The 11,399-nt window shown below is 33.3% G+C and overlaps 1 protein-coding gene across 2 annotated transcripts; it reads left to right on the plus strand.

Moving 5' to 3' along the window:
- The first annotated feature begins 7,444 nt into the window (after positions 1-7,444).
- Positions 7,445-9,738, plus strand: LOC127961757 (uncharacterized). Of its 2 annotated transcripts, none has more exons than XM_052561003.1 (6): positions 7,445-7,521; positions 7,693-8,043; positions 8,165-8,521; positions 8,897-9,013; positions 9,096-9,136; positions 9,342-9,738. In XM_052561003.1, the coding sequence occupies exons 1-6, from the start codon at positions 7,491-7,493 to the stop codon at positions 9,465-9,467; spliced, it is 1,023 nt and encodes a 340-aa protein (XP_052416963.1). In that variant the 5' UTR covers positions 7,445-7,490; the 3' UTR covers positions 9,468-9,738. The 2 variants fall into 2 exon arrangements, with proteins under 2 accessions (XP_052416963.1, XP_052416964.1); XM_052561004.1 differs by having other exon boundaries at positions 8,168-8,521.
- The last annotated feature ends 1,661 nt before the right edge of the window (positions 9,739-11,399 follow it).

Here is an 11,399-nt window from a genome sequence, read left to right on the forward strand (position 1 = left end):
CTTGATTTAAAAGCATATCTAAAATGTGTTTAATAATTGTATTTTCATACTTTATTCATGATCAATTTATAATTTCTCAATGAAGTATAGCATTATTTACAAACCAGTTATTTAGGAGTTAGGAGTTGTTAAGAAATGTAGTAAATTCAGGTAGTTATAAAAAATGTAGTATTGGTCAGTTAACTATTTATGTGAGCTCATCTAAAGTTAGTCTAGTTATGCCTTGTAAAGCATTTATAAAGAATATTTAAAGGCTCAGTTATCTTCTAAACAAAAAAACTGAAACAAACACCACACAGTGATACAGAACATAGAAATATTAACAGCCTTTAAATCTCATTTGTAAAAGCTTTACAAGGCATAAATAGTCCTCACTTTAGATGAGCTCACAAAAATAGTTAACTAACAACTACATATGTTTTATAACTACCTGAATTAACCCTGAATTACAGTAGAAATACATGTTAATAAACCATTTATTAACACTATAAGTAACTATTACTATATGTCTGAATAAAAACATGTATGAATGCACAATTAAATAGTTTATTAATCATTTACTTACAATTTCTAACTGATCTTATGAACCACTGACAACTCCTTAATAACTGGTGTGTAAATAATGCTATACTTCATTTAGAAATGATAAATTTAGTGTCGGCTTGCTTAAACTGCTCCAGAATGTCCGTACTGTAGACCCTATTGAGATCCTCCATCACCCTAGGCAGCTGTATGCAGTGGAACATCCAGCACCAGGCCTTCATGAGGAATCCTTGAGAACCATGGAAGGCTGGGTTCCATATTGAGACTTAAGCGGTACTCGTATGTGTATAGTCCACGGTATGGCTTTAGAGCCTGTGTTTCCGCAGCAGACTTTGAAGCAGTGTCCCAATTTCGTCGGTCACCAACGTGACGTCTCCGTTCCCTCCTTCAGGGAACTAAGTTTACCATACTGTACGTAACTCAAACGTTCTTTATTCACTTAATTTTACTGCGGTTTTGTTTACAAACAATGCACAATTCGACGCAAGATTTTCAGAAAGACTGAAACTAAAAGACAATGCTGTGTTGAATAAATTTAATCCGATGTAACACCACATAAGTGTGTGTGATCACTTTTGCTATTTCTGTTATTACAGATCGTTTGATATTTATTTGTGCGTTTTAAACCTAGATCGCAGCAGCATCCTTCTATGAAGGATGTAAGCTGTCAAAAATACACAACTGTTAGCCAGTTACAGCAGTGGATGTTTACATCAGAGTCTACAATCAGCCTATTTGAACAGAGCATTCCGATGAGGGCGGTCGAAACAGTACGAAAATATCATATTACTTCTAAATTATTATTGTATATTTTTCTTGAAAACATTATAAGTGGACCTCAGAGAATAGTAAAATATTTTTTTTTTTTTATGTAAGCATACGTGAGAGGATATAATTTACAGTACAGGTTTTCAAATAGATTTTCTTCATATTTCTCAAATAAAATCTTGCACTAGCAGTTTCATGTGATCATAAAACTAGTACATCAGGAGTACCATAAAAATATTTCTTACAAATGTTATGCATACATTAACAACAGTATATCTACTGAAGTAACAAAATTAAACCCTATAATGCTAACAAAATTATGCCATTATCTCGAAATATGCCTGTGTAAATCCTATTTTACTCCAAATAAAACAATAAATGCATAAACTTACGAATTTAAGTCTTGTTGACCCCAGAAAAGATTTGTTTAATTAATATATTTTTAAATAAGGCAAATGATATGATGATTCTGTGGCTAATGTGTCAGTTTGAAAACTATTATATAGTATATGTATGAACAAAAATATATTTTGTAATTGCAAAACACTGAAGATTGGTTCAAATCAACTGAGCATACATATATACCAAACTGTCTGTGAAAGTTTACATATCAGAATACACATATTTAAAGAACTTTTATGGCTTCTCAAGGCAAAGAAAATTATGTATTTCCTCACAGTGTGTGGGTCACAGTCTTTTCCTTTTACTTTTTTTTTTTTTTTTTGTAAATAAGAGACCAATGAAAAAGCTGTAAGGGAACTGGCCAATCAGATGTTCACACCAGTATTTGTGTAACAAATGTTTAAAGAAATCATGCATCAAATATTCTAGACACTATACAACTATACAGGTCAAGCAAAGTAATGAGCACAACAATATTCTGGTTTGACACTGTAAGAATATAATAAAATAAAAAATAAAAATAGTAGACCTATGTAATATTTTTTAGTAATGGGAACTGTAGGGAATTTAATAGTTAATTCTGCTTTCTTGATGGTTCTATTACCACTTGTTTTACATTTTAAAGAAAGAAATACATTTGGAAATAGGCAATGGAATTATTATTACATTTTATAATCCTCATCAGTTTGTTACCACATGATGATAATTTTATATATGAAAAACATAATACATGTTTACACAGACTTTTAATGACTTGACCGTTTATTATAATGAAATACTGTAAATGCAGCCTAGTAACTTTATACTGAAATGACCAAATATTTAATGATGACATGCTTCATTCATATGGCATCTTAAGGCAGAGAAAATTAAGGTTTTCCTCACAGTTTGTAGGTTTTTCTTTGAGGCATCGGCTCATTTGTAACTCTAGATTCACTAAAAAGAGCAGACATTTGATTTACTGAACTAAATGGGTGTGTGTCATTTGTTTGGGAAAAGGAATCGCTTCATGATGTTTGTTTCCCTCTGTAGAATCAGGCACTTTGTCAACATTTAGTGGTTTTTAATCCACATTGCATTCCTTCCAAAAAGTATGTTCAAGAAGAAAACTTAATGAAAATGATTTGGTTCCAGTAGATTACCTTTAAAAATGTTTCAGTTGTTATTTGAAAATGTAATGCATGCACCAACAAACAAGCATGCTGTGTTTACAGGCCCATGGTGTGTTGTTGTGTATGCTTACTGTTTCGATAGCCTACTCTTTTGGTAAATTAATATAATTTATGTGTCATTCAGTGGCTCCACAGGTATGTTTTGGACTTAAGAATACTTGTATACCGTACCTATTGTCAAGGAGGATCTTACAGTTTTGTTTTAATTATTAATTATGCTTTCTAAGTGTTCTATCGGTTGTATAGCATTACTATTTTACTGTGTGGTTAACCTTTCCAAGCGATTCAGTAGGTGACCTCTCCAATTGAAACCGAACACTTTGCTAACCCATTTGTTATACCCAGGTTATTACGAAACACGTGACCAGGCTTTATACTGAAGATTATCACCACTGACCCAGAAACAAATATTCAACCATAAAGCACAGAACAGTCCACAAATAAGCTGTCTAGGATGTTATAGTGTTATTTATAACACTAACACTATATTTATATTATTTATAATAACTTCCATATTTATTTGAGAACTTAGGCTCACCAGGTCAATATAGTTTTGCCTACAGTAGTTCAGAGTGTCATCCCATGTCTTATTCTGATGCACCAGAATGGGCTTAAACACCTCCATACATTAGAATGGAAAATAATTCATGCACATAGCATTGTGCAGTTTAGCAGTATGTCTGCTTGTGCATCCACACCGTTCAACAGCATTGTTCGGTTCCTTAATGTCCCAGTAGTCATTTTTTGATCCTTACCCCCAGACCAACTCCAGATTTTTAGGTTGTTAAAAATCATGTGCAGTCCAATCCAAAAATATACTTTTTTTTTTTTTTTTCTGGATTACCGGAAAGCTGCCGTGACTCTTCTTTATTGAAAGTGCTCTCTGTAGTATTTCTTTGCATTTTCCAGGTCATTATTTCTTTCACAAAGATGTGCTTCCTATAGAGACTAAAGTTCAGTCCAAAGAGACTCACAAAAATGAACACAGTGACTGTAGCATTCATTACTATACAGATGATATACACTCTGCAGCCTTTGCGTGTGCTCAGCAATAAAGGTCTATTTTTTTTATATAAGACATGACAAAACAGAAAGGCACTGACCAACCAGCCTTTCAAGTTCTTCAGTTATTTGTTTTGCAAATGTCTAAACCAAATGTTATGTATCCAGACCAGATGGTGGATCAGCACCTAGAAAGGACCTCTACTGCCCAGAAAGACAGCGGAGACCAGGACAACTAGAGCCCCAGATACAGATCCCCTGTAAAGACCTTGTCTCAGAGGAGCACCAGGACAAGACCACAGGAAACAGTTGATTCTTCTGCACAATCTGACTTTGCTGCAGTCTGGAATTGAACTACTGGTTTCGTCGGGTCAGAGGAGAACTGGCCCCCCAACTGAGCCTGGTTTCTCCCAAGGTTTTTTTCTCCATTCTGTCACCGATGGAGTTTGGGTTCCGTGCCACTGTCACCTCTGGCTTGCTTAGTTGGGGAAACTTAATCTACAGCGAAATCATTGACTTGATTGCAAATAAATGCACAGACAGTATTTAACTGAACAGAAATGACATGAACTGAATTCAATGATGAACTGCCTTTAACCATCATTTTGCATCGACACACTGTTTTCCTAATTAATGTTGTTCAGTTGCTTTGACGCAATGTATTTTGTTTAAAGCGCTATATAAATAAAGGTGACTTGACTTGACTTATGCAAACAAAACATGTTAAATTAAGTAAAGCCTTGCTTTAAATTAAGTAAAGCCATGAGTAATAAATAATGTGATAAAAGATTGTCACAGTGGAGCACTGAAGCAGAAAGATTTCTAAGAAATACAATTTGAAAGTTTCTTAGGTATAGCTTAGTTTTACATTTTAGCTAAGGTGTTCAGTCAAGAGACTTAAAGTAATAAAGAAAAATACATTTAGCAGCACTAACCATGAGCCTCAAAGAAGAGGAGTTATTTTGTGCATGAAGAAATGATGTGAGACCTAATACAGTAGGCGGAGACAATTGAAGCATTTCCTGTAGAGTCAATAGGAGGAAGTAGTTGTTCAGAGCAGACTGAGCTTTGCTACGGTGAACATCAGCGGATCAACATATGCAATGAGCTTTGCATGTCATTAGTAATACTAATAATTTGTTAAATAAAAAAATGCAGTACAAAAGTATCAAATTTAGGAAACAGAAAATGCTCAAAACAAGTGTTTTGATTAGTATAAAATGTATTTATACATTTACTGTTACGTGTATTTTTTTTTTTTTTTGACATATTTCAGATTCAGAACAAAGTTTTGACTATGCTTTAGACTTTAGACTAAAACAATGGCATGTGTTGTTTGCTTTTGAATGTTTGTGAATCAATGTTTAGATGTTTTCCAACCACAAGATTTACTCTCTTTCACAGCAACAAAACCACATGGTTTACCAAGCAGTATTCTCACGAGACACTTCTCTTACTGCAACAAATGCCCCTCCTTCTTCATAACGGTCATGACTGCAGAAATAACACATCTGAATAAATGTGATAAATAACTGATGTTAAACAAAATTGTACTTGAGATTTGTGTACATTAACAATGTTAATTGTGTATATTGTACAATAACAATAACAAACATTACAATAACAAACATGCACAATAACAAACATTACAGATAAATTATACATTTAGTTTAAGAGTTTGTATTTGTCTCTGGACAAATTAAAAATGTGCTTTTGTATAACTTTTTGCAGGTGAAAAGCATTAAAAGTAAAAGCAAAAAGTTACAAATATACTGTGTCAATTGAAAGATCAAAACTGTTAAAGCAAGGGGGGAATTTGATATTTGGATTGCATTTATAATAATAAACTTACATTACATTTAGAGGAAACAATCCTTTCAGGTACAAAAGAAATGTGAGCAACCATTCTGTTGTTGTTTGTTGTTTGCACAGGCTGTAGCTTTGATGCAACATGCACTTGTGGTTTTGGACTTTGAGCCCAACCTACTGCTCAGTTTGCAGCCAAACTGTAAGAATGAGTAGTCAGAAAGCCCCCAGCACACACAGCTCACATTGCTGTGGTCAGAAGTTTCCATACCAGCTTAAGTGTAATGTAAAAGCTGTTACTTTCAGAAATATGACAGTTGTCATCATGACCTGAAGGTGGAATGTCAACAAATGATCTGTTTTACAGTAAAAAAACAACAACATCAAAACCATGCACCAAAACAATATAAATAAATTAATTGCATGTACAAGATAAACTGAATAACTGTCTTTATGCTAATTTTATAAATCCACAATTCCCACAAAAAAATCGCATCCAGCTTTTTCCCTTTAATTGCACACATTACAACCTTTTTTAGTAACTTTTTTAAGGAATACTAGGGTCAGATATGTCTTACTAATACTTATCAGTACAATAACAGTTTAAACCAAAACATAAAAAGCAAGCATATATGTACAGTATAAATGCTGTTAAATATGTGACACAGGACCACAGACGATCTAACTAAGGATTTTCAAGAATGTGAGATGAAAAAGCCACATCATATTAAAAATATAAGCCAAATAATAAGTTAATCTGTCAATCAATAAAAAGATACATTTTGGGCTTCTATTATATCGTCTTAAATAGGTTCACTTTAGATATGCAGTCAATTGTAAAGAAAAACAGCAACAATTAGCTCATTTCATTTGGCTATTCTTTAAAATATTATATCTTAATTAAAATATAATGTGCAAGGATACATAATTCATAATGAATGTTATAAAAAAATAGGAATTGTCAAGTTTGATCTCATAGTGAGTATAAGGCCCATTGATTCAGTCTCTCTCTCAATATTTTTGAGAATAGAATCTCCTTCATTAGATCCCAGCTTCTGTATTGGTTTTATTTTCTGTTACTGGATTGATAACATTGTGGTCATCACTGTATTGAACATACCTACTGAAGCATTATTTTGTTGAATCCATGAACTCAGCTGACATGATTCAGCACCATGGACAAGGACAAGTGGCACAATAGGGCACTCCAGCTCTACTTATTGTGTAAATGTAAATAGAAAAAATAAATAAAATGAGATTTAAAAACAAGTTTGATTAAGCTCTGCTCAGCCTACACAGCCTAGTAACCCATCTGCACAGGCCAAGCAACACCCCCTCACATGGAGCTGTTGTGGTCTTAAAGACCAGTGAAGGCACATTTATTTCATTTGTTTTCCTCCAAGGTCATTTAAATTAATTTAAAATTCACAATTAAATAGAAAAAAAAATGTAAATTAAAATGGAACAAAATGATTGTGTCTGTACAATTAGTCTGAAATAATAAAAATTATAATCATTGCTTAAAGCGGTCATTTTAATTTTCTATTTTAAGTGACTTTTTTTAATATAATATTGATAATATTGTGTTTTCATTACTGGTGTTCATAAGAAGAACATTTTCCTTTGGTTGTGAGAATGTCACCTTACACCCAAAACCTACAGCCAATGAAATGTGACTTTGTCATATGAGAATATGCGAGAATAACCAATCACGTGTAGGAACAGTTTCCATTTGATTTAGTTACTTCGACTTTGCACCTCGCCATCTCTTATTCTTTCTTAGCGAATCAAAGCAACATGAGCACATTTTTTTTCCTCACCTTTGTTTGTAAGTATGATTGATAGATTGAATTATCTGTTTAATGAATAGAATTATCCAGTTATGACATATGACATTTTTGAACAGATATTATCAGACATTCATTCAACGCAACTAAGATCCTAAAATTAATTTTAAATAAAATATTTGTATAACACATTTACTGCTTTTTCAATCCAGGTTGCATTGGAGCACAAAACATTCAGCAGCCAAGACTTTTGCAAACCTCTAAACTGGGTGATAACGTCACTATTGAGTGCTACTTGCCCAAGAAAGATTTTAACAACATAGTGTGGTACAAGCAGGAGATGGGAAAGCAGCTTCAGCTCATTTCAAAAAGTTACATTTACCTGACAAAGGTTGATTTTGCTGATGGATATAATGATGGGCGTTTTAATGTAACAATAAGCACAGGCATTTATCATTTACGCATTTCCTTGACAAAAAAGGAAGATATAGCAACATACTTTTGTGGACTGATATCTTTAGGAGAACTGGATTTTGGACCTGGAACATTTTTTATGCTTAACGGTATGTTTAACTGATGTTGATGTTAAAAATAATAAATATTGGTTATAATTATGGGACTATAAAAGTTATAATAGCATAATGAAAATATTTGTTTTAAATGGCTTTTTGATTTGATTTAAAGAAGAGCACACCACAACAACAGTTCTTCAGGAGCCTATTTCAGATAAAGTTCACATAGGGGACAACATTACTCTCATGTGTAGAGTCCAAACGGTGGATAAGAAATGTAAAGGAGCACGCCAAGCTTACTGGTTCAGAGAGGCTGCAGAAGAATCCAGTCCTAGCATCATTTACACTGATGATGTAAAGAAACATGAAGAGATCTGTGAGGATTACTCTACTGCACAAACCTGCATTTACACCCTCACAAAGAGGAACCTCAGCCTTTCTGATGCTGGGACTTACTACTGTGCTGTACTCGCATGCGACAAGATCGTGTTTGGAAATGGAACTTCTTTGAAAATCAGCTCAATAACTGGTAAAGTGTTCAATTATATTAAGTGAAATACAATTTGTTTATAAATATTTTCACTTTGTTTCATAATAATGTTATCATGTCAGTATAATTTTTATGACGTATGAAATTATGACAAAACATTACAAATAACAAAACATTACAAGTTACATTTAACATAATAAATGTTTATGTAAAGCCTACTACTGCATCACACAAGTAGTTTGTATACAACTTTGGTAAAAAAAAAAAAAGAAAGAAATACAAATGTGTCTTTAATACAGTTTTTCAAACTAAATAGCTGTTGTTGTTTTTTTAAACTAAGTTATCAAGAATTATTACCAATAAGATTTTCAAAGTATTTTCATGTTTAAAACATCTATGTTTATTTTATTGCAGATAGCGAGTTGACAACAAATCCTTTGTTTCTCATACTGGTCTTAACAAACATAATTTCTGTGATCATAATGATCTTACTCGTGGCTGTTCAATGTGAAGACCAAGGCAGCTCATCAGGTATCATATTTTTCTTTTAATCCAATCCCTAGTTTTATTTGCAAAAATTTAAAGCATTTTTGACTCGGTTACTCTGTGTCAGTCAACAGATATTGTAATCAAGAGACATCTGAAGGTACTCAGGTAAATCCTCACAACTTTATTTATTTATAATGATAAATTTGATGTAATTTTAATGTTATTTCAGAAGTTTCTTGAACACATTGAACAACATGATTGTTTCATGTTTGTTTATTATGTTTGTAACATTTTCATTTTTGTGTAAGATTATAAAGAGCTGGCTTTCCAACAGAAATGTTTGAAATGATCAAGAATCTTTCTTTATTAGGTTGGAGATGCAGATGCCTTGACTTACACATCTGTGAGTTTCAGCAGTAAATCAAGGCCCTCTAGAGGTGCTAAGCAACACAACATTTCCCAGCATACTGATGTCTATTCACAGATCCGGTGCTAACAGAGGAACCACTGGAAAATCTAAAAATGTCTTTTGTACCTTAGTGATCCAAATGTGCCAAAGTATAAAGCATGATGGAATAAACAGTGCAAGATACAATCAAATTGATTATAAAATATACTATAAAATATCTGTTGCAAAATAGCTGTTATCTGAAGATGGCAATCATTCATTTTGGAACAAATAATAACAATTCTTGCTATAAAATATTTTACTTTAGAAATTTCTTCCCTTGCTTGACTCCTTTTTTTTAAATAAAAGAATAAATAAAAAATCTACAAAATGTATATAACCTTAGATATTTTACTATTACAGTCACTTTGTTTTTGTCCACAAGAGCTTTCACCAACTGATGATTTATATTAAAATTATCATTTAAAGGACCCATTCTTCATGATCCCATGTTTCAAACTTCAGTTAGTGTGTAATATTGTTGTTAGAGTATAAATAATATCTGTAAAATCCTAAAGCTCAAAGTTCAATGCCAACCGAGATAATTTAGTTAACAGAATTTGCCTACAAAAAACAACCCATTTGGACTACATCCCTCTAGTTCCTGCAGTAATGACGTCACTAAAACAGTTTTTTGACAAACCACCTCCCAGGAATACACAAAAAAGTGGGCGTGGTCTTCTTGCGCTCGCATGGAGAAGGAGGAAGAGCTGCGTTTGTGTTTGTAGCCATGTCATCGAAACGAGTCCAATCATCTTTTTTTGGCCTTCCCAGGAACCCTGTAGTTAGAGATAAACGGTTACAATTTATGTTTAATTATAATCCACATGTAAAACTATGTGCAGCACATTTTGCTGAGGACAACTTCCTCAATCTCAATCAGTTTAATGCCGGATTCGCACAAAGATTATTCTTGAAAGATGGAGCAGTTCCCTCTTTGTCTGGAGAAGGCGTTGTTTATGGACCACATAAACAGTAAGTGTATTTTATTATTTAAGCTGGTGCGTTTAACAGTTTCTGTAACTTATTACACAAAGGGCAACGCTGTTTATCTTTGTTAACTAGATGTTAGGGCTGTGCAAAAAAATCTAATGCGATTTTCATGCGCATCTCGTCAGTAAAAACGCTCCTATGATTATAAGTACATCTCCAGCACGTGCGTTCAGATCAGGATTGCCAGGTTTTCAAAACAAATCCTGCCCACTTGCTTCTCAAAACTATTCCAAAACTAGCCCAATCGCGTTTCCAGGAGGTCAGCCTGCACTCAGCTGCTGTCGAATCACAACACAGGAACCGCTGGCCCAATCAGAACACGTTATGTATTTCTGAAGGACGGACTTCATAGAACAAGGTAATCAGCCCATTTTTATGACAGTGAAAACAGCAGTATACAGATAAGTAAATTGTGTGAATAATACTTTGTTTTTTTACACGCGAAACATGAACACGTTATATTGCACACTGTAAACACAATCAAAGCTTCAAAAAAACACGTGACCTTTAAATTCACAGACTGACCTCAAAAGACTTCAAAGTAACATCTTTACAGTGTTGTGGAAAAGTGGAGCACCAATTCCAAATTTTTGCAGATAATTTTTATTTGAATGTTTATTTAAATCAGAAGCTCTAGAATGTGACATCATGTCCTGTGACCACCATATTGTGGTGTCTATAGAAGTTCTTCCCAAGTGCAGGGTTTGCACAGTATTTATAGCCATCAATGGAGAAAGACGCAATTACTGGTAAAAAACTTAAACATCACCTTTAAGCAAGCTATCAAATTAATATTCTAATTGGGTAATTCAGTTGTCTAACAAACAGCATGTAATGTTTTTTTTTTCTTTAAATACATAATTAGTGAATTCAGTACATTTTTTGAAGGTATTTTACTCACTGATATGAGAGGACCACACCAGTGATTTTCTAGGTCATACACTATATCATTTATTAGGTGTGGGCGTTTGTATCCTCACCACAGTG

This window comes from Carassius gibelio, chromosome B7, assembly GCF_023724105.1.
Source record: "Carassius gibelio isolate Cgi1373 ecotype wild population from Czech Republic chromosome B7, carGib1.2-hapl.c, whole genome shotgun sequence".
NCBI lineage: Eukaryota > Metazoa > Chordata > Actinopteri > Cypriniformes > Cyprinidae > Carassius > Carassius gibelio.